Consider the following 25,938-nt stretch of genomic DNA (forward strand, 5'->3'; position numbering starts at 1 on the left):
TCTGTCTGTCTGTCTGTCTGTCTGTCTGTCTGTCTGTCTGTCTGTCTTGCGACTGAATGACATATACAATGCAGACGTCATGGCAGCATTTATTTTGCACTAAGTGTTTATGATATTTTTGCATACAATTATCAACATGGACAACCAAATAGGGTCAGGACTTTGTGTGATGTGCACATTGTACAGAGCATATGCAGTTGAGTGAATGAGCCCCCAGCTATTCAAAGATTGTAATGCATTTCTAACATAAACATAAGAGTGAATAATATGTATTGATTTTTATATATGCCCTCTATATTATCTTATACCGCCATTTGGATTAGCTGAGGTAAATAATTGAGATGTTGATAATGTGGCACAAGTTAAACACCTAATCACAATTAAAGGCCAGGTCTGAGTCACAAATACTATTATCTGGGTCAAGGCCTGACTTCAAATAAGTCAACATGACAAAGTGACAATGATGAAAATTTAATTTTAGACCTGATGTATTTTTTTTTTACATTTCTTTTTTCTTTAACTTTTTTTATTTTGAACAATATCTGGATGCACATCAGCCAAATGCTAGATCTGTTGTTTCCCACGAAAAGTAACATCATTAAAAAATTACCAGCAACATTTACAAGAATTTTATTGGATATCCATTCGCAACATTAAAATCACTTATCAGTCAAGCGTGTTTTTCCTTTGTTATTTATTTATTTATTTATTATGTGCCAGTTTCACTACTTTTTTGTCTGTCTAAAACAGATCTCACTTGTAAATGAATCTTCGATGCTCAATGTGATTTATCGGTCTAAATGAAGGTTGAAATGAATTTAATTGATTCAGTTGCACGTTCAGTTTAAAACCTTGTAGAAAAAATAAATAAATACTAATAAAGTTTAATGTAAAATATAAACAAACATGTGTGCGTTTAACACAGGGACTCCTTTCAGTTCAGCAAGGAGGGGCAAAGAAGCCCTAAACATGTAAATACAACCACGGGTATTTCATACACGTGCGCCTGTCATGCACGCTTTAAACACATCATTTAGGCTCCACCTACAAACGGTCTCTGCGTTTTGATTGGTCCTCCACGTATGAAGCCTTCCTAGATCTAGATGCAACAGATAGGCATGTTTAATAATTTACAATGAATTCTTTTGGATATAAATTCACAGCACATTAAAAATGGTAGGGGAAAAAACGCTAAATTATGAAACAATATGATAAAATTAAGTTCTAATTCATTTTAATCTAAATGAATAAGATGAAGTCAAACGTGTTTTTATAATGTGTCAAAAATGACTTTGTATAGCTTTTTGCTAAAGGCCCAAGAAAACAAAACCTTATTTTCCAAAACACATGACACAGCATAACATTATCTGTCTTTTACGAAATGAAACACTTTTGTAGAGAAAAAAAAAAACTATTTATAAAAATAATTTTCTTAATATGTGAAACAGACATTTTTCATTTGACCTCTTTTTTAAAATCATTTAACCCTGATTTGCAAAACCCAAATTACTTTTCACTACACAAGACAAATGCTGCAGACTTATGAAGATTTTCTTTTTAATCATAAAATTAAGTCAATCAGCAGAAGTCAGAAAAAATAGTGCATGTAAGCTTAGTGAACGACTGTTGACAAGCAGTCAAGATTACCAGATGTTACATATTTACAGTAACTGTAGGGCAGGATGACACTTGCTTAATTAAGCTTATTGCAGGTTGTGCTTTTTTGATAGAACAAGCTTTTTACAAAACACTTTAATAAATTAATTCATTCAAGTGTAACATAAAAGGAACTGATTAAATATGAATACATATAAATAAAAACACAAACATTAATTTGCAATGCAAATGATCATCTGAGGAATTATATTGATTCACAAAGTAAGAAACCTTAAAAAAAATACTTGATATATTTGTTTTATATTAAAATCATCAAACCTAAATTTAACGTTACAATGATATACTACATTACATTTTATATCGTTCTATTTTAATTATTATTTGGGACAAAGCCGGTACAGTCTGAGCATGGGTGTATAATCTTGTCTATGTGTCGTATTTCTATACCGGAAGTCGCTGTCGGAGGTCATCGTCCCGGAGTAACCTGCTAACGAATCATCACATCACCCCACTCTCTGCCGTTGCAGCGTCTGCTGGAGCTCTGTGACCTCATCATGATGTGATTTTTTTATTTATTTATTTATTTCATCTTTGCTGAACCCAGAGATGACCGACAGACTGTTAATTCATTGATTTATCTGAGTCAACTTTTTTCAGGATTTCGTGTCGGTTTATCTCCACCGGTAAGTTACATATAGTTTAGCCAAAATGTGTTTTACCGGTTTTGTCATTTCGGGACAGTTTGCCGGCGCTGCAGTGCAGTAAATGATTTAGTGTCCGGTTCAAACGGCGCTAATGAATACTTAGACTGTAGCATTATTAATGACATTAGCCGGTAAGCTAGCCTAGCATCTTCGCCTCAGCTTTAGTTGCTGTAGTTGTGAACCTACTAGCTTTGACAGGTAACGCCAAGTCGGCAAAACGTTTAAAATACACCAGCCTGTCAGCTAAAATTTATTATTATTATTTCTGCGTTGGGAGATTCAGTTAGGCTACATATCGCCGATATGTCATGTTTTAGCGAGATGCCTGGTGGCAGCACACAGCTTGTTTTTCTGGTCCTGCAAGCAGTTATCGATAGATAAGGTGTGCCTTAAGAGGGTTAGCTTTCCACTCAGGCAGGTGAACAATTTCAGCAACTATGTATGCTATTTGAAGATTTTTGTTTGTTTCTTTGTTTTTTTGTAAGTTGTGTTCACTAGCAGTTACAGTAAAAGTAAATTTTAGTGTCTATAGTCACCTAGCTATCACTTCTAAATAAATTGTGACATACTTTTATGGACAACTGCCATTTAAAACTTTATTTATAAAGAGCCTTGCATACAACAGTCACATAAACCAGATTCAAGTCAACCATAAAAGAAGCAACAAAGAAGTAAACAAAAGGACACACAAGGCCATTTAAAATGTGGCTAAGATTTAAAACATTGAAAACACTGTTTTGTTTATTAGAAAACACAAGAGGTATAGCATAGTAGATCAAATATATTAATCATAAAACTTTGAATTCTAAAATGTAAAGAAATAATAATTTACAATGCTAAAAAGGAGATCAGAAATAGAAAATTAAGTGTAAGTTGGGGAAAAATTAAAGGTACCGTTCCCCTAAAAATAAATATAAAAGCACTTAAGGCTGAGTAAAATAACAAATAGAATGAATTACATTCTGTTTTAATTAAAACTAATAGTACAATAGAACTAAGATACATGTGCTACAATGTGTAAATCAATGAACAGAAAGGAAGACTAAAGTTACTTTTAAATTGTATCTATAAGTGTCGCTCATGGTTTAATGTTATTTCTAGACTCGGTTATAAATCAAGTCCAACTTTCTAGATGGACAATTACTGGTGAAAGAATGTCAGAATAATTTGATACATATTTAAATGGATCTGCATGTCAAGCTAGCTCAGAATGTGTTGCGGAGTCCAGTTTGGACCCATGTTTTGCAATGACACTTGTATTATCGATAAAACTAAAGTTGATGCAACCTAGTTTTGCAATATGACAAACAGCATCTCGTTCCAGACAAAGATATGTGATCTGATTAGTGAACTCTGGTCCTCCTTTATAACTGCTGCCGCCGCTGCTGTTTCTTGTCAGTGTTTGCAGCCTGCTCGTGTCACCCAGCCATGGCACAGCAGGACAGTGCTGCTCAGAAGAAACCTGCTGCTGGAGTCTTGCAGTCTCACTTCCTCGTGGGGTGTATATCGGAGGAGAACTCGGAGGATGAAATCCAAGGGAAAACAGACCCGCAGCCGGAGGACAAGGACATCCGCTCGCTGTCACCGTCCTCTTGTAGCTCTGACAGCACCAGTGACATGGGTTTTGATCATATCGATGGGCCTATACACAATCTAAGGTTAGAATCCAAATTAAAGTTTGCACTTTTCCTTCACTAGATGTGCTCAAATTTTAAAAAGTACATGTGAAAATGCTATTTCTGGGCATCAATGAAGGGTTTCACTGTGTACTCAGTCTGTGCGGTTGGTTGTCCAGGAGAGCTGGGAAACCCTTCAGAATGTCTGTTTGGTTTAGGAAAGCTGTGAATGATCCCACACAGAAATCTTTTCATCCAACCGTTGGAAGGATATGTTCAACCCTGATGGATTAAAAAAAAAAAAAATTATGTTCACTCTGCAGTCTTGGACCTTTCTCGGAGTGCTTTGAGTTTTCTCTGGGCATCATGAAAATCTCTTAAGTTTTGTGACATATGCAGATGGAAGTTCTCCTCAGAAGTTTTACATAAATGTCTGCATTTGTTATTTCAAGCAAATTCTCCTGTAAAACCAGACGACTTATATTTCACTTTGAGTAAGTAAGGTTTAACATTTAAAACATTTTAAAGTGAATCTTACTGTTCAATACTGTACACATTTGCAAGTGTGTGTCCCTTTAGTCCAAACAGGTTATAAAAAAGGAATTAAACTGAAACAGTGCAGGAGGGTATTTCTGAAACTAGAAAAACTGGATGGGAGTGCCCAAGTGTTGATTAAAATCAGGACATTTACAGCTAAAACTAAAACGTGCCTAAATTGCTTTCTTGAAACTCATTCACCTTTCATCAGTGATGCAACGATTCAGTATCAGGCCACAGAAGCCAACCAGACAAACTAGCTCAGGCTCTGTCACACCCACCAGCTGATCCCTACACTCCTCTATATTCTACCCGTTTTCCCCTAAGCTCCGATTTCAGCTGTTTGATTAATAGAACTTTGCAAATCTTGTTGAGCGGCTTTTCTAAACATGTTAACATGGAGGTGAGCTATTTACTGTATCTTTTTTCCATACATTTACAATAATAAACCATGTTTCTCTTTTATATTTACCAGTTTTGTTGTTAAAGTTTGAATATCTTTTGTCCCAGTATTTAGGTTTTGCTATTTGTATTATTTTATAGAAGTTTAGTTCATTTCTGTAACCCTCATCAACAACAAAAACACATTTAAGAGATTCAGAAGTTTAATCCTGTGCTACTGCAGTAATGAGTTTCTTATCAATACGAAGCGATATCGGTGTGTTTTTATCTTCAGGGCTGTAAATGTGAATCATTTTTCCCAGCATCCACTACAGCTAAAACCATCGCTGGGGTCGGTTTGGCAGTTCAGCATGCTAACTTACATCTTATCTATTTTCCAAAACTGGAGGTCTAATAAAGTGTTATGATTCTTTGTGTATATTTATTTAACAGACCGAGCATGTCAGGGCTCCACCTGGTGAAACAAGGCAGGGAGCGCAGGCGGATTGATCTCCAGCGGGACTTCACGGTTGCATCACCTGCTGAATTTGTCACTCGTTTTGGTGGAAACAAAGTCATTGAAAAGGTGTCAGATTTTACTACATCCAGTTCACTCAAAAGATGCTAAAAAGCTTTCTGACAAAGTGAATTATGTTCTATTTATATGTTCTATAATCCTGTCCAGTTCTCTCCAGTTATTTCAGGTGTACCTCAGGGTTCTGTTCTTGGTCCTCTGCTTTTTGTCATTTATCTTCTTCCACTTGGTCTCATTTTTAGAAAATGTGGTATTCATTTTCACTGCTATGCAGATGACACCCAGCTCTACTTCACCAAGCCCAACACCACCCTTCTGCCAGCCTTCCTTTCGGACTGCATCTGTGAAATTAAGTTATGGTTTAGTCAAAACTTTCTTAAACTGAACTCCAAGAAAACATAATTTCTCCTTGTTGGCACTAAGTCTACCTTATCCAAATGTAATAGTTTCACAATTAAGTTGATGATTCCACAGTTTCTCCCTCCCCTACAGCTAAGAGTCTGGGTGTCATTCTTGACAGCACTTTATCTTTTGAATCTCATGTCAATAACATTACTCGGTCCGCATATTTTCATCTTCGAAACATCAACCGTCTTTGTTCATTTCTTACTCCCACCAGTATAGCCATCCTTTTCAATGCTCTTGTCACCTCTCAAATTAGATTACTGCAACTCAGTCCTCTCAGGTCTTCCTCTTAAAATCATCCATAAACTTCAGCTTGTCCAAAACACAGCTGCTCAGATCATCACCAGAACTACTTCGAAGAAACACATCACCCCCATCCTTAAACATCTTCACTGGTTACCCATAAAATATTGCATCGACTTCAAGATTCTTCCCCTCACTTTCAAAGCTCTCCATAACTTGGCACCTCTGTACCTCACTGATCTTCTTTGCTATTACACACCTGCCCAAAGTCTTCACTCCTCCTTATCTATTTTTTTCATTATACCTCCTGCCCACATGACAACCATGGGATCCAAAGCCTTCTCCCATAAAGCCCCTCGTCTCTGCATCTCTTCCACACCACATCCGGAATTCTGATTCTCTGTCCTCATTTAAATCTATTCTTAAAACTCACTTTGTTTCAAACTTGCTTATTTTGTTTAATGTCATTATGTATTTTACCATTAATTGTTTGATTTTATTGATATCTACCTTTTATTATTTCATTATTTTTTATTTAATTTTTGTATTTCTTGTTCTTTGACCTTGAGTGATTTGAAAGGCACCTTCAAATAAAATGTATTCTTATTATTATTATTATTATTATTTGTGAATGAAGGTTTAGTATTAAGAACAATACCTATTAAAACTAACAAAAAAAACTCCATAACTTTATTATTGTGACATAGACCAAATCAACATTATTATCTTACTCTTTCTTCAGGTTCTTATTGCCAACAATGGCATTGCTGCAGTTAAATGCATGCGCTCCATTCGTCGCTGGGCCTATGAGATGTTCCGTAATGAAAGAGCAATCCGCTTTGTTGTCATGGTGACCCCAGAAGACCTGAAGGCTAATGCAGGTAAGGTTTCTCTGAATATGTCATCCAAGACCTCATCCGGGAAGGAAACTATTTGTTCTCTTGATCTTGTGTTTTTATTGTGCTTAAAGTTATTTTCTTTATGAGGATATTATATTTTTATTTTTATTTTTATTTGACAGAATACATCAAAATGGCAGATCATTACGTGCCTGTGCCAGGAGGAACTAACAACAACAACTATGCCAACGTCGAGCTCATTCTGGACATTGCAAAGCGCATACCTGTTCAGGTATAACCACTACCAAATGGTCTTTTTTTCACACGTTTTAGCTGTTTCTAATCATTAGCTTAATGGTTGAACATCATGTTTTTATTTATTGTAGGCAGTGTGGGCTGGGTGGGGTCACGCTTCAGAGAATCCCAAACTCCCAGAGCTCCTTCATAAGCATGGAATTGCTTTCATGGGTAAAGGAAATTGGTCACTTTGTTGCCCTGCTCATGTTTAGAAGTTTAGTAAACCTAAAGTTTTATTTTTTAACTGCCCTCATAGGTCCCCCAAGTCAGGCTATGTGGGCTCTTGGAGACAAAATTGCCTCATCAATTGTAGCTCAGACGGCTGGTATTCCAACTTTACCATGGAGCGGAGCAGGTAGGTCTTACAGTCTGTTCTTCTAATCTTTTTGGGAATTATTGTTCAACAATCAACATTTCTAACTCTTTGGTTTCTCAAAATCAGGCTTGACAGTTGAATGGACAGAGAATAACCAAAAAAAGAAAATCATCAACGTTCCTCATGAGCTGTACGAGTGCGGCTGCATCCAGGATGTAGAAGATGGCCTCAAAGTAAGCCCATACTCTAAACGAGAGATCATATTGCCATGTAAATGTGCACATAAACTGCTAATGCTTGCTTGTTTCCTGGAAACCTCTGTTCTCTTTTCCAGGCGGCAGAGAAAATTGGTTATCCTGTGATGGTGAAGGCCTCAGAAGGAGGTGGAGGGAAAGGAATCCGCAAAGTCAACTGTGCCGATGACTTTCCTAATCTCTTCAGACAGGTAAGAAGAAATGTAAATACCTAAATTCCATGACAATGTTTCCTCTGTGATTTCTGCCCACACAATTTCACTTTTTCTGTTGCGGTTTAGGTCCAGACCGAAGTTCCAGGATCGCCCATTTTTGTCATGCAGTTAGCCAAACACGCCCGCCACCTGGAGGTGCAGATTTTAGCTGATCAATATGGAAATGCTATTTCCCTGTTTGGCAGAGACTGTTCTGTGCAGCGACGTCACCAGAAAATCATCGAGGAGGCTCCTGCTACCATAGCTACGTCTGATGTGTTTGAGGACATGGAAAAGGTAAAACCAGTGTAGTTTGGAAAATATAGATAGGTTTAATCCAGTTCAAGCCTTGATTTTAGGAGCCTTTTTTTCCTTTTCAGTGTGCTGTGAAGCTGGCTAAGATGGTGGGGTATGTCAGTGCAGGCACCGTGGAGTACCTCTACAGCCAGGATGGCAGCTTCTACTTCCTGGAACTCAACCCCCGCCTGCAGGTGGAGCACCCCTGCACTGAAATGGTGGCTGATGTCAACTTGCCTTCTGCTCAACTGCAGGTCAGTCTGCCCCCAAAGCCACACACTTGCAGATTACAGTATTATATTACAGTATTACAATTCATACACTCATCCTGTAGCTGAAAAAGTTTGCATTCTTCACTGTCATCACTGATTCAATGGGCCCCTTGTCTCCTTGACAACCAGCTGCAGAAGACATTGTGATTAATTCAGGGGGTTCAGCAGCAATAGGTCACATGGGGGGTTTCTGCAGCGTTTGGGATTGTGTGTAAATAGGTCAGAGACAGTAGAGCAGCAGGGTTGAGAGAGCTGTGTCAAGCTGATTGGGTGTTGGCGTGGGAGTGACACACTCAGTGGCTCTGTGGATGGCAAATTTATTTAAGCTGCAACTAAACTCATTGTCTCACAGTCTAAACATTTTTGCATTTGTTTTGTCAATTGAAACATACATTGTTCTGAAAGTTTATACAAGCATTCAAAATAAACACTATTTTTCTGTACATATACATTTATATCCTGATGCATGCTCAATAATCCAGGTAGAAAAATCCAAAAAAAAAAGTTCAATCTGGTCCTCTGGACACTCAAAAAAACAAAAAACAAAACAAAGCAAAAAAAATGTAGAAACGTTTCGTCTTTCATCTGAAAGACTTCCTCAGTCTGAGGAGCTGTATTCAGCTCAGTCTCTTAAATAGCACCTTCTCAGAGTGGATCAACTGGACAGAGAGGAACGATGGTTTGAGAGAGGAATAAAGGAGGCCATCTTTGTGAAAAGAAATCGTCCATCATTAAACAGGGGTGGAGGCCTCCGGGTTCAACTGTCCCCCTCTTACAATGCTGTTATTGCTAGTATCACTCAACCCCCTGTTAATAGTAAACAACCATCAGTGTGCTAATGATCCATTGTTAGGCTGATGGTCCTTCTTGACTGTGTGAGCAGCTGGTTTTGGTTGTCAGCAGCAAACAGGTTGATCCACTCTGAGAAGGTGCTATTTAAGAGACTGAGCTGAAAACAGCACCTCAGACTGAGGAAGTCTTTCGGATGAGAGACGAAATGTATCTACATTTTTTTTGCTTTGTTTTTTTTTTTTTTGAATGTCCAGAGGACCAGATTGAACTTTTTTGGGTTCTTAACAATTTTCTAAACTCTCTAAAAGAGCACAGCGAAAGAGAGCAGACAGACTGATGCAACGGTTACTGAGCCAATCCCAGGAGCGGACTGCCCATCGGGAGCACCGGGACATTTCCCAGTGGCCTGGCCCGTTCAGTGATCACCGATGTTCTGGACCAGGCTCGGTTCGGGTCACGCTTGATTATTTTTAAATAAACAATCCACGCTGCTTGTGCGGCTCACTTGGATGTAAGACAAACACCCCCGCTCCCGCCTTTCTATTTCTGAGGCTGTTACAGCAGAGCAGAAACGCACAACAGGTTGCGTGCCCACCTGTTGTGTATATCTGCTGTGTTGGGGCAGGGGGTCTGTCTTATACCCAAGTGCACAGCACAAGCGGCACTGATTGTTTATTTAAAATAATCAAGCGCAACTCGAACCGAGCCTTTAGTCCCTCTTGGCGATCACTGAGCAGGCCAGGCCACCGTGAAATGTCCCGGTGCTCCTGATGGCCAGTCTGCCTCTCAGCACAATGCTGTGGTTGGTTGCCTTTCATCAATCAGCCAATTGTGAGTCGTGTACAATATAACATTGAAAACTAACTAAAGAGTGAGTTTGCAAAAGTTGAACCGTGAAGTATCGAGGGACTACTGTACCCAGAAAAAACCCATGCATGCACGGAGAGAACGTGCAAACTCCACCCGGAAAAGCCCCCGGCCGGGATTCGATCTGGCGAGCTTCTTGCTGAAAAGAGGCAGCTCTATCAACTAAGCCACTGTGCTGTCTAACTTGAATATATTAATACATATTTTTAACATGCTTGTTTTCAGATCGCCATGGGTATTCCTCTTCATCGGATCAAAGACATCAGGATGCTTTATGGAGTCCAGCCCTGGGGAGACTGTCTCATTGACTTTGAGAGTCTGTCAAATACTCCCTGTCCCCGAGGCCACGTCATTGCTGCACGCATCACCAGTGAAAATCCAGACGAGGTACAAGATATTCTCTTTACTTTTCACAGAAAGTATTTACTGCAGAAGGTAACGCTGTAGTTTCCAGTTTTTAAAATATTGTCTGTGTGATTGCAGGGTTTCAAGCCAAGCTCTGGAACAGTGCAAGAGCTGAATTTCCGCAGCAACAAGAACGTGTGGGGTTACTTCAGTGTTGCAGCAGCAGGGGGGCTGCACGAGTTTGCTGATTCCCAATTTGGACATTGCTTCTCCTGGGGAGAGAATCGAGAAGAAGCCATCTCGTGAGTGAACATGGGATTTTAAAACAAAATTGCATCATACACATTTCATTTACGTTTACGTGATATATACTTCCCCTACACCCAGATAAAAAATAAATAAAAAAACTTAATCTATAGCAAGTAGATAAGAGGCTTCCCTTGAATATGTACTGAAATAACTAAAATATTTTCACAAGTTGGTTTTCCCTGCTGATACAGTCAGCAGCTTTTCTTTCCTTAAACCAGTTGTTCAGTTGGTTCCTGTGAACATGCATGCATTTAAACCAAGGAACTTGCTAATTTGTCTTTTCCTGTTTGTAGTATATTCAATGTAGTTTTTTCTTTTAAAAAAAAAAATACAAAAAACTAGCAAACATATTGCAAACTTCTGTCCAAAGATGAACTGTCAAGATGTTTGTAGCTGGATTCAAGCATTTTTTTAAATTGTGACAGCCAAACTAGGACATGTACTTAAAATAATAACAATAATAATAATAATAATAATAATAATAATAATAATTTCCCAGGCTGAGCTTATTAAAGTACAGTTTATCTAGCTGTCTTAGTACTGAATAGGATACCATACCATTTTATTTATAAAGCACTTTAAACAGCGACAGGGCCAACCAAAGTGCTGTACAAACAGAAACAAACAGGCAGAGCACACAGCAACACATAACATAACGTAAAATCAATATATAGAAACAAAATAATAGCAGATAATAACATAATGACTAACACAGTGTGATGCATACAGGTTCAGCAACAGATCATACAGTGTTGAAAGCCAGGGAATTGTAGTGGGTTTTTAAGTGGGATTTAAAACATGTGAGGGAGGGGGCTTGTCTGACAGGTAGAGGTAACTCATTCCATAGTCTTGGGCCTGCAACAGAGAAGGCCCTGTCACCTCTGCGCTTATGACGGGTTCCTGGAACTGTGAGAAGCAACTGGTCCGCTGACCTCAGAGAACGCGGTGGGACATACGGCTGCAGCAGATCAGTGAGATAGGAGGGGGCAGAACTATTCAGTGATTTATAGACACACTGGAGTATTTTGAACTGGATTCGAAGGTGAACCGGTAGCCAGTGCAGGGAGGCCAAAACTGGTGTAATTGGTGTAGGATGATAACCTAAAACCCAAAACTAAAGTTAGAGCCATAATCAAAGCTTAAGGTGGTCCAACAAAACATCCATCCATCCATAACCATTATATTTTCTCACCCATTATTACTATCCATTATCCAGCCATCAATGTGCAAGAGGCGGGGGACACCTTGGACAGGTCACCAGTCCATCACAGGGCCACATCTCTGTCACACCTAGGCACAATTTAGAGTTACCAATCAGCCTAACATGCGTGTTTTTAGTTTGTGGGAGGAAACAGGAGTACCCGGAGAAAACTCACATATGCACTGAGAGAACATGCAAACTCCACCCATAAAATTCCCCAGTTGGGATTTGAACTGGGGCGACCTGCTCGCTGAGAGGCAGCAGCTCTACCCACTGTTCCACCGTGCTGCCCCCAACAAAACATTGTTTGACTTTTTTTGTCCCAGACAGTATCTCTAATTTCTATGAAAGATGACCAACTCTTGTCTTTGGTTTCTTTTTTTTAATAGCAACATGGTGGTTGCACTTAAAGAGCTGTCTATAAGAGGGGACTTCAGAACCACAGTGGAATATCTCATCAAACTACTGGAGACCGAAAGCTTTCAGCAGAACAGCATCGACACCGGCTGGCTGGACCGGCTCATTGCTGAGAAGATGCAGGTATGCAGATGTGCACTTGATGCCCTTCAAATAAACTGTAATGACAGTAAATATTTGTCACATTCCAATGACAGCACTGAAACTAAGCTGTGGACCAGTTCCATTTCGTATAGGCTTCGCCCTTTAAGGCCATTCGCTAGTGGGTTTTATCCTGTCACGCAAAGCGTAGCACTGAAAACTTTAGTCCACGCCCACCTGTTGTGTGGGCCCCACCCGGTCAGTATAAATTACATTGAGAGTGGGTAATCGGCTCCCATTTTTCTTCAGCAAGCAACCAGCACTGATCTTCCTAGAACACGATGTCCAACACCAACACCATCCGCCTGTGCCCATCCAGCAAGACCGGCTACATGCTGAGTTTTGACCGGCATGACACCTACAAAGGATGCCTGGGTCCCCGCCATGCCGACCTCGCCTCCTCCTGCCGTCTCTGTGACCTCCTCCCTCCTGAGAAGAGGCAGAGGCGAGCAGCCATGTTCAAGGCTGACATCGAGGAGCGCCTCTCCGTGGTGAGGGACTGTTCGCTGGATGATGCCATCGCCTTTTTTGATGCCGAGTCTCTGAGCGAATTGGATGGTTCCTCCTGGACAGGTGACGTCAGCAGCAGCCCCGCTGCTCATTCCCTCCTGGAGAGCGTAGTGTGCCCCCCCCCCCCCCCCCCCCCCCCCCCCCGCCCCCCCGCCCACCCCCTCCCCAGCCGTCGGTGCCCTCCTCTCGGAGCTGCCCGGCATGATACAGGAGGCGGCTGACACGAAGGGACTTTCCGCCCCTCTCCTCCCTGCGCCCAGATCGGATGATCTAGCGGGAAGGTTTGGCTCCACCACGGCTCGCCGCCCTGATCCCATCTGGCCTTGTTTCCCAGCAGTGACATCCTACTGGAATGAGGCTGCAGCCGGACCTGGTAAACTGAGAGTGCCTGTCTCCACCTTCGCTCCCATCACCAGAGTGGAGGGGTTTACTGAGCGGAACTTTCCCTCGGTCATGTCTCAGGATTCAAGCTGATGGCAGTTCAGCTGATCTGAGACCTAAGCCAGCGTTCATGCCTAAAAACATCACAAGCTCATTAAAATCGAGAATGATAACGTTGGAGGGATTTTTCCCTCCTCCCCACAAATCAGAAGAAGAAGCATCTTTTCATCTCCTTTGCCCTGTGCGTGCGTTGGCATGTTACGTAGCACGCACGGCCACACTGCGTCAGACTCAACATTTGTTTGTGCATTATAGAGACGCCTCTGCAGGTCGCCCGTTATCCACCCAGTGCCTGTCACACTGGCTGGGTGAGGCCATTTCTGAAGCCTACAGAGCATCAGATTTAGAGCCTCCTGTCAACCTCAGGGCGCACTCAACCAGAGGAATCGCATCTTCGACAGCCTTGCATAATGGTATGACAATGCAGGATATTTGCACTGCGGCCGTGTGGTCATCGTCCTGCTCATGTATTCGCTTCTATCTGTGTGATGTGTTTGCTCGTTCCTTGGCGCATTCTGTTCTATGTCGTATAGGCTTCGCCCTTTAAGGCTGTCGCTTAGTGGGTTTATCCCGTTATGCGAAGCATCACACTAAAAAAATTAGTCCACGCCCACCTGCTGTGTGGGCCCCACCCGATCCGTATAAGTTACATTAAGAGCGGGTAATCGGCTCCCATTTTTCTTCAGCAAGCTAATAACACTGACCTTCAGCAAGATGTCCAGCTCCAACACCATCCGCTTGTGTCCTTCCTGCAAGACCGGTTACTTGCTCAGCTTTGACCAGCACGACACCTGCGAGGGATGCCTGTGTCCCCGCCACGTCGCCCGCGCTTCCTCCTGCAACCTCTGTGACGATCTTCCACCGGAGGAAAGGCAGAGGAGATCAGCCTTGTTTAAGGCTACCATCGAGGACTGCCTGTCTGTGGCGGGAGACTGTTCACTGGACGACGCCATGGATTTCTTCGACGCCGGCTCTCGGAGCGAATTGGATGATTCCTCTGGGACTGGTGACGTTAGCAGCAGCCCCAATGCTCGCTCCCTCCTGGGGAGCGCAGTGTTGGAACGAGGGAGGCCGAGCGGATGCTCAACCCCTCCGGGGTTTCCCACCTCAACGGCCACATCGCTCCCTGCCGTCGGCGCACTCCTCTCGGAGCTGCCTGTCATTATCCGGGAAGCTGCTAATGTGAAGGGACTTTCTGTTCCCTTACCCACCCCCACCCCCCCACCCCCCGCCCAGATCGGATGATCTTGCGGGAAGGTTTGGCTCCACGCCGGCTCGCCGTCCTGATCCCATTTGGCCTCGTTTTCCAGCAGTGACGTCGTATTGGAACGAGGCCGCAGCCGGTCCTGGTAAGTTGAGAGCGCCCGTCTCCACTTTCGCTCCCTTCACCAGAGTGGAAGGGTTCACTGAGCAGGGCTATCCCTCGGTACCTCCCCTTGAGCCAAGCCTCGCGGAAGCTTTCGGAGCGAAGCTGTCTAGGTTGGAGCAGCGTCCCGTCCCTCTTGGGAAACACGACCAGACGGTGACCACGCTCTCCAATCGAGCCCATCAATGTGCTTTTCAGGCAGCCGCAGCTAGCAACAACGTGGCGCTGCTAGCATATAGCATGTCCAAGAGGCTGGAAGCCGCAGATCTGCCTGAGGAGACCAAGAGCTCCCTCTGTAAGGCAGCCGACGCCATCCTCAACATGTGTGCCTCTTCTACGGTTTGCCTGTCCAGGATTGCAGCGTGGATGACGATGATTCAACGATCCACCTGGCTTCGTCACTCCCCCTCGCTGCCGGAGAAACTGCACAAAGACCTGATGGAGGGCCCCATCACGGCGGACTTGCTTTTCGGGAGCAGCTTCAAAACCATGCTGGCGAATTCGAAGCAGTCGGAAGAGGTGTCAGAGGCTGTGCGCCACCTCAACAAGCCGCGCGGCTCATCCCGCCCCCCGGCCCGCTGGAGGGACCGTCGTGAGCAGAGGCAGAAACAACGATGTTCCACAGCCGCTGCGGCATTGTCTCACTCAGCTCCACCACCAGCCCCGCCTGTCAGAGACCAACCCTCTTCATCCCGGCAACCTGCAGTTCAGCATTTCCCCAGAGATCGCCTGCAGACGGCGCTCGGGGCAAACAAATCGCAGAGCTCACAGGGGAGAAGATTTAAAAAATGACGGTCTGCGGAGGGTGTGTGTAAAAGTGACACGGAAGTTGAAATAAATAATTTTTCAATGATCAAAGTGTCTGTTTCTAGCCAGTCTGTAAGCTCGGATGAACTCACAGCGGCTGCGCACACATCCTCCACACATAACGAGCCGGTGTCCTTAAATAAAGGTTTTTTAAACTCACCGTCGCTCCAAGACATGACGAGACGCTCACACGACACGATGGTAAGCGAAATAACTCGTTGTCAATCCGAGCTGCACGATCTTCACCCAAGCGGTGTCAAACGCGCACTTGTGTGATGCAAACACCCTCCATCCAAACGGCGCTGCGTTGATGATGGTGCACACACAGCTGCCCGGCGCTCACGGCTCACATCGGTATAAATGTGGGACCGCAGGCCGGGTCCGGTGGAGGTCCTCGCTCTCAGCAAGAGCAACACACGCCTCACCGAAGCAAACGCAGGCAGCCGTCACCCACCACATCTCAGCGCTCGGCAGCTCACGGCAGCACAAGTATGAGACGGCTGAACGAACCCGGTGACGAGTCTTGCCTCCAGCGAGAGCAGCGCGCGTCCCTCCAGTGAGAGCGGCGCGCGTCCTTCCAGAGGAAACGTGTGCTCCCGCGGGGCTCGCAGCCTTCACTCCAACAGCACGGCGTAGATGAAGTCACGCCCTCCGCCTCTCAACGTTCGCACAGCGACGTCAAACGCGCGGCCCCACGGCGTCATCAGCTGTCACACGCTTCGCCTCAGCACACACCGGCCCACCTGTACATAAATGTTGGTCCGTGGTCCGAACGCAGCGCACGGGCGTGTTCAGAGCCCTTTCAAGGAAGCCTCGCCTTGGGTCACGCGGAAAACATTCCCGCGACGCATGATGGCGGTCGAGGCGGCGGATTGGATGACATCCGTTCAAAACATGACGCATCACTTAAACGTACGTCCACTCCACGAACGTTACGCGGAGTGGCTAAAAACATGCTCGCCGGACAGATGGATGGACAGGGTGTTATGCAAAGGTTACATGCTGCAATTTGCAACCCGACCCCCTCCGTTCGGAGGAGTTTTATAGATGGTCATGTCATCACCAGACCAAATCTCATCCCTAAATGCAGAAGTCCAAGAACTTCTGATAAAAGACGTAATCTCCAGAGTTCCCAACGGAGAGGAAAACACAGGGTTTTACTCACGTTACTTCCTGGTTCCCAAACGGACCGGAGGGATGAGACCGATTTTGGATCTGTCAGCTTTCAACAAGGCGATCATGGACAGACCGTTTCACATGTTGACAACCAGACAGCTGTTGGACAACATCCAGAGAAACGACTGGTTTGTTTCCATCGACATAAAAGATGCTTATTTTCACATACCGATCATCCCAAAACACAGAAAATTCCTGCGTTTCTCCTTTCAGGGGATGAAGTATCAGTACAACAGGCTGCCGTTCGGGTATTCCCTCGCGCCTCGTATGTTCTCAAAGTGTGTGGAGACAGCCCTGCATCCATTACACAGAGCAGGGATGAGAGTTTTGTTTTACCTGGACGACCTGCTGCTGCTGTCACGCTCCAGACCGGAAGCAGTGATGCAGGTTCAGGTGTTGACATCACACCTGTTAAATCTGGGCTTCGCCATAAATTGGAAGAAAAGCTCGATTTTCCCGGCCCAGACAATTGTTTATCTGGGAGTGGAGTTAAATTCAACCACCATGAAGGCTCGTTTATCACAAACGAGAATCGACACTTTAAAAGATCAGCTCCGCCACGTAAGACCTGGCAGAGTGGTAACAGCTGTCTCTGTCATGAAGCTGTTAGGAATGATCTCATCAGCTCACACTGTGGTTCCGCTGGGTTTGTTACACATGAGACGCCTCCAGAGATGGTTTGCTCGTCTCCGCGTGGATCCAGTAAGACAAAAGAGACGGATGATCACTGTTCCTCCCTCCGTGAGGGCAGACCTCTGACACTGGGGAAACACCCTGTTTCTGTCGGAGGGAGTTCCCATCAGCAGACCCACGTCACACGTGTCAGTCTTCACCGACGCGTCGCTGTCAGGCTGGGGGGGGGGGACATGCCTATCTCAAGCAGTAGGGGCACTGTGGCCCCATCACACATCAGCCCACATAAATGTTTTGGAGTGTTGCACGGTGCTGAATGTGATTCAACACTTTGCTCCCGTGCTACAGAATCAACATGTGCTGATTCACACAGACAACAAGGTGACTGCTGTGTACATAAACCGACAGGGGGGTATGCGCTCAGCCCAGACGTTACACATTGCGCGACAGCTTCTGTGTTGGGCTCACCAAAATCTGCTCTCCATCAGAGCAGTTTACATACCCGGTGTTCTGAACAAAGGGGCAGATATGATGTCCAGGGGCGGCCCACGTCACGCGGACTGGACTCTCCATCCAGACCTGATGACTCAGACGTGGCAGAAATTTGGCAAAGCACCTGTGGACCTGTTTGCGACACGAGAGAACACTCGGTGTCAACTATGGTTTTCCCTGAGCCCGCGAGACGAACCACCGCTGGGGGTGGATGCGTTTGCCCACAGCCCATGGCCCAAAACGCTTCTGTACGCGTTTTCTCCACCTCCTCTGATTTTACAGTTCCTGTACCGAGTTCAGGAGGAGGGATTGACAGCTCTCCTGGTGGCCCCCGAGCACGTGAACGCACCATGGTTCCCAGTCCTGCAACGTCTGCTGTCGGGGCACCCGTGGAAACTGCCGTGGAGGGAGGACGCTCTCCTCCAAGCAGGAGGAGCGATCAGGAGTTACCCAGAAATAGGCCAGCACCTGTGGGTCTGGCTGCTGAGTGGTCCCGCTTAGAGAGGATGGGTCTCCCTCAGGATGTAGTGCGCACAATCCAGGATTCATGTGCTGCATCTACCACAGTGCTGTACACATCAAAGCGGACAGCTTTTCAGCGCTGGTGTACAGAGAAAGGTGTACAGGCCACCTCATGCCCATTAGGCGGCGTGCTGTCTTTTCTACAACAGCTGATGGACAGGAAGTTGGCATTCAGCACGATTAAAACGTACGCTGCAGCCATCTCTTCCTGTCACGAAGGGTTCGGAGACAGAACAGCTTTTAATCACCTGCTGATGAAGCGGTTTCTAAAAGGCGTACGGAGACGCAGGCCTGTTTCACGCCCACTTGTTCCACAGTGGGATTTAACGCTGGTCCTGCGAGCCCTGATCAAAGCTCCTTTTGAGCCTATGGATCAGCTTTCACTTAAATTCTTGTCTCTTAAAACAGCCCTGCTGCTGGCTTTAACATCCGCTAAGAGAGTGAGTGATTTATCTGCCCTCTCTGTCGCTCCGTCATGTCTCAGAATTCAGGCTGACGGTAGTTCAGCTGATTTAAGACCAAACCCAGCTTTTATGCCTAAAAACATCACAAGCTCTTTTAAATCAAGAGCGATATCGTTGGAGGGGTTTTTCCCCCCCCCCCCACAGATCAGAAGAAGAAGCATCTTTCCATCGTCTCTGTCCGGTGCGGGCGTTGACGTGTTGCATAGCGCGCACAGCTGTAATGCGCCAAACTCAACATCTGTTTGTGCATTATAGAGATGCATCTGCAGGTCGCCCGTTATCCACCCAGCGCTTGTCACACTGGCTGTGTGAGGCCATTTCTGAAGCCTACAGAGCATCAGAATAGAGCCTCCTGTCAGACTCAAAGCACACTCGACCAGAGGTATCGCATCTTCGACTGCCTTTCATAATGGTATGACAATGCAGGACATTTGCACTGCGGCCGCGTGGTCAACACCCTGCTCATTCATTCGCTTTTATCTACGTGATGTGATGGCCCGCTCCATGACACATTCTGTCCTTAGTGCTCTAACAGAATGAATATTGTTGTTTTTCATGGAACTCTGTTTAAGCTCACATCTGTCTGCATGCATTACAGTGTGAGATGTTATCAGTCACAAGTTGTGGCTGTTATTTTGTTTCTATTGTCACTAATCAGTTCATGACTATTGTTACCAATCAGTTCATTTGATTAATAATCAGTTCATTTGTTATTATTAATCTGTCTATACTGTTCAGCCATGAATCAGTTGGTTCATGCCCCCCCCCCCTCCTTTCAACATCTTCTCTCCCCGTTGAAATTTTCCGGGGCGTTCATGTTTTTTCAGAACGCATAGTTACACAACATGCGTCTGTACATGGCACACATAACTACGCAACGCGTAATTATGCACATGGGGAGCTGAGTGACAAGACGTTTTTTGGGCAAGCTTCTGCTTCATACTGTGTTCGAATGGACCTAGTGAGGCGAGGACAACATCCGCTTCGCCCTTAACCCACTAAGCGACAGCCTTAAAGGGCGAAGCCTATACGACATAGAACGTTGGTTACGTACTGTAACCCCAGATTTTATGAGTATAGGCGTAGCCCTTTAAGCGTCGGGCCTCACTGGCTCCTGAATGGCTGAAGAAAAAATAAAGCTATTTGGGAGCCGATTACCCGCTCTTAATGTAACTTATACGGATCGGGTGGTGCCCACACAGCAGGTGGGCGTGGACTAATTTTTTCAGTGTGATGCTTCGCATAACAGAATAAACCCACTAAGCGACAGCCTTAAAGGGCTACGCCTATACTCATAGAATCTGGGGTTACAGTACGTAACCAACATTCTCAGCGCCTTAACAGAATTAATCTTATTGTTTTCTTGGAATTTCGTTTAAACCCACATCTGACTGCATGCAATCAGAGTGTGAGATATTTATTATCAGTCACAAGTTTGACTGTTGGTCTTGTTCTAATGTTACTAATCACTTCATGACTACTGTTACCAATCAGTTCATTTATTATTAACCTGTTCATATTGAAGAGCTGTTGATCTGCTCCGTTCAATGTTTTCAGCCTCTCCCCTTTTCCCCGTCGAAAACTTATCTCTCCGGGGCGCCCATGTACATGGAACGTGTAAATTACGCAGCGCTCATCTGTGCATGGTACGCATAATTACGCGCTGTGTAATTACGCACATGGAGGTGCTGAGTGATGCAATGTTTTTTGGTGCAAGCGGGCGCTTCATATGGTGTCTGAACGGACCCAGTGAGGCATAGACTACATCCTGCTTCGCCTTTTAACCCACTAGCGAATGGGCTTAAAGGGCAAAGCTTATATACCATACCATACCATACCAATTTATTTATATAGCACTTAAAACAGCAACAAGGCCAACCAAAGTGCTGTACAAAAGAACCAAACATGCACAGCAGACAGGAAAACATAAAATAGAAATACATATACAAATAGCAGCAGAAGCTAACTAAAATGGCCAACAGAGTAGAGAACAGACCGGACCAAAACAAATCACACCGTGTTAAAGGCAAGCGAATAGAAGTGGGTCTTCAAGCGAGACTTAAAGACTGAGAGTGTGGGAGCCTGCCGGAATGCTGTCTATATGAAATAGAACGTTGGTTACGTACTGTAACCCCAGATTCTATGAGTATAGGCGTAGCCCTTTAAGCTCTGGGCCTCACTGGCTCCTAAATAGCTGAATAAAAAGCTATTTGGGAGCCGATTACCCACTCTCAACGTAATTTATACGGACCGGGTGGGGCCCACACGACAGGTGCGCATGGACTAAAGTTGTCAGTGCTACGCTTTGTGTGATGGGATAAAACCCACTAGCGAATTGCCTTAAAGGGCTACGCATATACTCATAGAATCTGGGGTTACAGTACGTAACCGTGTTGTCACAGGGTTAACTTTTGAAATTAACTTCTTGGAGTCACATTTTGTATGTAGTCTTGATCAGATAAGTTTTTTGTTAATGTTTTGTTGCATGCAGGCAGAGCGTCCTGATACCATGCTTGGAATTGTGAGTGGTGCTCTGCATGTAGCAGATGTCAATCTAAGGAATAGCGTGTCCAACTTTCTACATTCTCTGGAAAGGTAAATAAATATCTCAAATGACAGTAAAAACTTAAATGCTTAAATCACTAATGAGAACAAACTGTACTCTGTCCAGGGGTCAGGTGCTACCAGCACACACTCTACTCAACACTGTGGACGTGGAGCTGATATATGAAGGCATAAAGTATGTCCTGAAGGTGACGCGTCAGTCTCCCAACTCGTACGTGGTCATCATGAACAATTCTTTAGCCGAGGTGGATGTGCATCGACTCAGTGATGGAGGCCTTCTATTGTCCTATGATGGAAGCAGCTACACTACATACATGAAGGAAGAGGTGGATCGGTAAGATTAGACTAAACTTTAAAACTGGCAAATCTTTTTTTTCTGGCCACATCTTTTTCTTAACTTAAATAAATATATATTTCAAAAGCTTAAATATTTGTTTTTATTAAGACTTTTTTTTTCCCCCTTAAAGGTATCGCATCACAATTGGAAACAAGACTTGTGTTTTTGAAAAGGAGAATGACCCCTCGCTGCTGCGATCTCCGTCAGCAGGAAAACTCATTCAGTACACAGTTGAGGATGGCGGACACGTGTTTTCTGGCCAGTGTTACGCTGAAATAGAGGTACAGGATGTTTAATGCTTCTCTGTGTGTATTCGTCTCCAGAAAACGGATATGTTTGACTTTTGTTTGCCAAGGTTTGCAGATATTAAGTTTATGGTGTTAATTTTCAGGTGATGAAGATGGTAATGACCCTCACAGCTGCAGAATCTGGTTGTATCCACTATGTTAAAAGAGCTGGAGCAGCTTTGGAGCCTGGGTGTGTCATCGCCAAACTGCGACTAGACGACCCAAGCCGAATACAGCAGGTACCAGTACTTCAAACAGTCTACCCAACTATTTGTTAAATATCAAGTCTCTGCAGTTTTGCAAAACAAACAAATGTGTTTCTGTTTTGCTCAGAACATTAGTTATTTAAGTAAAGGCAGGGGTTTTAGATTAAAGTAGAGATTCACCAAGTTAGGTTTTGTGGTCTGGTAAAAAAATGTTTATTCTTTTGCGACTTACTGGTACCCATTTTGAACAATTCTGATTACTCTCAAAGCACTAAAAATATATAAATATATTTTTATTTATCATTCAGTGTGATCCCGCTCTACTGTTTTTACTACGGTTCGATTTGTGATTAGGGAAGTTTTAAAATTGCCACTATTAGAGATGGATTAAGGGGGAGTGGTGGCACAGAAGTTAGAGAAGGTTGTCGGTTCGACTCCCAAAGCAAAATGTGGGTGGGAACGGTGAAGCACCCACACCTGCCTCCACCCTCATTTGCCCTACTCTGGGCCCTTGAGCAAGGTCCTTAACCCTCTCCATCTGCTCCCCCGGGCACCCTAGATGGCAGCTCTCTGCTCCACACAGAGGGCCGTGGTAGCTCTGTGGTCGCATCAGGAAGGGCATCCAGCATAAAAATAATTGCCAAGTCTTCATGCGCATTAGTTCACTGTGGCGATCCCTGAAGAAGGGAGCAGCCGAACGAAGAAAAAAAAAAAAAAAGCGGGATTAAACTGCTATTTATTGTTAAAATTTATCTTGATAATCTGATGCTACTTACAGCCTCAGTGTCTTAACCTGTGCATATATGTATAGATGTTTTTTGGGGAAGTAGTGGCACAGAGATTAGATGAGGCAAGCCTGTGAACGGAAGGTTGCCAGTTCGAATTCCCTTCATCGTAACATCAACCCCCACCAAAGAAGAAATTCTGCATAGACAATGAATCCTGTCTTCCCTCTAATGAGCAGTGTAAAATAGCCAGTCAGTAAAAGTAACCTTAAATAAATAACTTGTGCAAGTAACCTTTTTAAAACTCAGAGTATACACACAACAATGCTGAAATACTTGATCTGAATATTAAGTATTTGTGTCCTGGCAGGCAGAGCTGTACACGGGGACACTGCCCTCTGTCCAGACTGTAGCTCTGAGAGGTGAGAAACTGCACAGAGTCTTCCACAACACACTGGATCATCTCGTTCACATAATGCATGGTTATTGCCTTCCTGAACCTTTCTTCAGTGCTAAGGTAAGACTTGATGCCCACACAAGTGCACAGCAACTTCAAAACATCTGTACACAGTTCCTGACCAACAAGTACTTTGCGTGTCTGTCCCAGTTGAAAGAATGGGTGGAAAGGCTCATGAAGACCATGCGGGATCCATCTTTGCCACTCCTGGAGTTGCAAGACATAATGACGAGCGTGTCGGGCCGCATTCCCCCTGCTGTGGAGAAATCCATCAAAAAGGAGATGGCTCAGTATGCCAGCAACATAACGTCCGTGCTCTGCCAGTTCCCCAGCCAGCAGGTGCCACAACAACACTCACAGCATATTAACCAAGTTTGCAGGATTATTTTTATTGTATCATTCAGCTACAAACATGTGACATTCTATTGCCTTAAATGTATCTCTATTTTAAGTATCAAAAATGAATGATTTTTTTCTTAAATAGGTGTTTTGTAATAATGAAACCATGTTAAAAAGAAATTTGACTTTTTAATAAACATTTTAAATAGTTGCAGCGCGTTTTTGTTGCATATGCACTTCATATAATAACGGCATGAAACACATGGTGTCCCTATTATTTATTTTATTTTGTATTAAATCCTCTGACACAATAGCATATCTGTTTTATTTAAACCTCTAAAGGCATAGCTTATTATAAGGGCTGCATATCCTAAACATTATTTAGATTTGGCCCTTTTTTCTTTGTTGGTCCAAAATTGAACATTTCTTTTACTTAATACAAACCTGTTGAGTTTTGTGTCTTTGTCTTTGGGATTAATTGCATATGATTTGCTTAAATGCTTTTATTGATTATTTGCCTTGTTTCCAGATTGCAAACATTCTGGACAGCCATGCCGCTACTCTTAACAAGAAATCTGAGAGAGAAGTCTTCTTTATGAACACACAAAGCATCGTCCAGCTGGTGCAGAAGTGAGTTGCGTACACTGCTTTGTATCTCACCAAGCATACATGTTGGCTCATTCTTCTTAGCACACTGTTTTGTCATTACTAGGTATCGTAGTGGCATCAGAGGCCACATGAAGGCAGTTGTGATGGATTTGCTTCGACAGTATCTAAAAGTAGAAATCCAGTTTCAAAACGGTAAGGAACACAGTCGTTTTTTTAAACATTTGCTGTGCTAGCATTGTTTTCATACTAAGTGTTGCACTGACTTTATCTCTCCATTTGATGAAGTACTTTCATATAAATGGTTCTATGGTGTTTTTGCCTAAGCTCCTTTGTGTTGTTCTGTTAACAGGACACTATGACAAGTGTGTGTTTGCACTTCGTGAAGAAAACAAAGTGGACATGGTTAATGTCGTCAACTATATTTTCTCCCATGCTAAAGTCATAAAGAAGAACCTACTGGTTACTATGCTGATTGTAAGTAGCTGCCTTTACTGAGTCAAAACTATCCAAAAACCTAATAACTGATTAATAATAATTAACAAAAGATTAATAGTATCAATTGAATAATAATCATATTTATTGTAGTATATTGTGTTGTTAAGCTTAGCTTTTTTTCAGTATAAATATGTTGCCCAAAGTGTTTAGTGCAAAATATAAATCATCATTGCCTAAGCACTATTGATGATAGTAAATAGCTAATTTTCAGTAGAACCGTTAGCTTATGTAATGATAAAATTACAAAAAGAATGCTGCATCTAGCATTTTGCACAAACTGACTTATATTTTGGAAATTGGAAGTTTTAAAGTGTGCATCAGATTTTTTAATCCATATTAATCATGTTGTTTCATGTGTCTAGGATCAGCTCTGTGGCCGTGATCCCACGCTGACTGATGAACTGATGGCTATTTTGACTGAACTCACGCAGCTCAGCAAGACAACTAATGCCAAAGTGGCTCTGCGTGCTCGGCAGGTCAGATTTGGTCTATTCATTCATTCAGCCTTTATTTATACAGGCTAGGCTCAAGGCTCAAGGAGGGATTTTATAGATGAAAATGAACCAGTGTGAGAACCTAAGAGTCGATAATGATGTCCATTTGACCAAGGAGTACAGGGTGCAGTGATGGGTATGATAGTTACAACCAGTCATGAATCAGTGTACCATGGTAGACAGCATCCAACATCTGCAAGGAGCTGGCAGAGGTATTCGTGTAAATAATGTCACCATAGTCAATGGCCAGTAGGGAAGTAGTAGCTCCAAGGTGTTTTCTGGCATTTAGAGTGAAGCAATATCTATTTCTGAAAAAGAAACCCAGTTTTAATTTCAGTTTCTTTATCAAGTTTTCGATCTGTGGTTTAAAAGAGAGATGTGCATCGACCAAAATCCCCAAGTATTTGAAAGAATCTACAAATTCAATAGAAACA

The 25,938-nt window shown here is 43.6% G+C and overlaps 1 protein-coding gene across 1 annotated transcript in view; it reads left to right on the plus strand.

The window, feature by feature from the left end:
• The first annotated feature begins 3,704 nt into the window (after positions 1 to 3,704).
• The window catches only part of acaca (acetyl-CoA carboxylase alpha), a 47,874-nt gene continuing 25,640 nt past the window's right edge, over positions 3,705 to 25,938 (plus strand). The window contains exons 1-23 of the mRNA XM_037688059.1: positions 3,705 to 3,979; positions 5,309 to 5,441; positions 6,781 to 6,919; positions 7,060 to 7,169; positions 7,264 to 7,345; positions 7,431 to 7,529; positions 7,617 to 7,723; positions 7,825 to 7,935; positions 8,026 to 8,235; positions 8,319 to 8,489; positions 10,392 to 10,553; positions 10,650 to 10,813; positions 12,411 to 12,561; positions 21,482 to 21,585; positions 21,662 to 21,889; positions 22,023 to 22,173; positions 22,284 to 22,418; positions 23,481 to 23,627; positions 23,718 to 23,906; positions 24,436 to 24,536; positions 24,619 to 24,707; positions 24,865 to 24,989; positions 25,373 to 25,486. Of these exons, the coding sequence (XP_037543987.1) occupies positions 3,750 to 3,979; positions 5,309 to 5,441; positions 6,781 to 6,919; positions 7,060 to 7,169; positions 7,264 to 7,345; positions 7,431 to 7,529; positions 7,617 to 7,723; positions 7,825 to 7,935; positions 8,026 to 8,235; positions 8,319 to 8,489; positions 10,392 to 10,553; positions 10,650 to 10,813; positions 12,411 to 12,561; positions 21,482 to 21,585; positions 21,662 to 21,889; positions 22,023 to 22,173; positions 22,284 to 22,418; positions 23,481 to 23,627; positions 23,718 to 23,906; positions 24,436 to 24,536; positions 24,619 to 24,707; positions 24,865 to 24,989; positions 25,373 to 25,486 (3,252 nt within the window). The 5' untranslated portion in view covers positions 3,705 to 3,749. The remainder of the gene's footprint in view (positions 3,980 to 5,308; positions 5,442 to 6,780; positions 6,920 to 7,059; positions 7,170 to 7,263; positions 7,346 to 7,430; positions 7,530 to 7,616; positions 7,724 to 7,824; positions 7,936 to 8,025; positions 8,236 to 8,318; positions 8,490 to 10,391; positions 10,554 to 10,649; positions 10,814 to 12,410; positions 12,562 to 21,481; positions 21,586 to 21,661; positions 21,890 to 22,022; positions 22,174 to 22,283; positions 22,419 to 23,480; positions 23,628 to 23,717; positions 23,907 to 24,435; positions 24,537 to 24,618; positions 24,708 to 24,864; positions 24,990 to 25,372; positions 25,487 to 25,938) is intronic.

This window comes from Nematolebias whitei, chromosome 14 (genome assembly GCF_014905685.2).
Source record: "Nematolebias whitei isolate Nwh7 chromosome 14, NemWhi1, whole genome shotgun sequence".
Classification (NCBI taxonomy): Eukaryota; Metazoa; Chordata; class Actinopteri; order Cyprinodontiformes; family Rivulidae; genus Nematolebias; species Nematolebias whitei.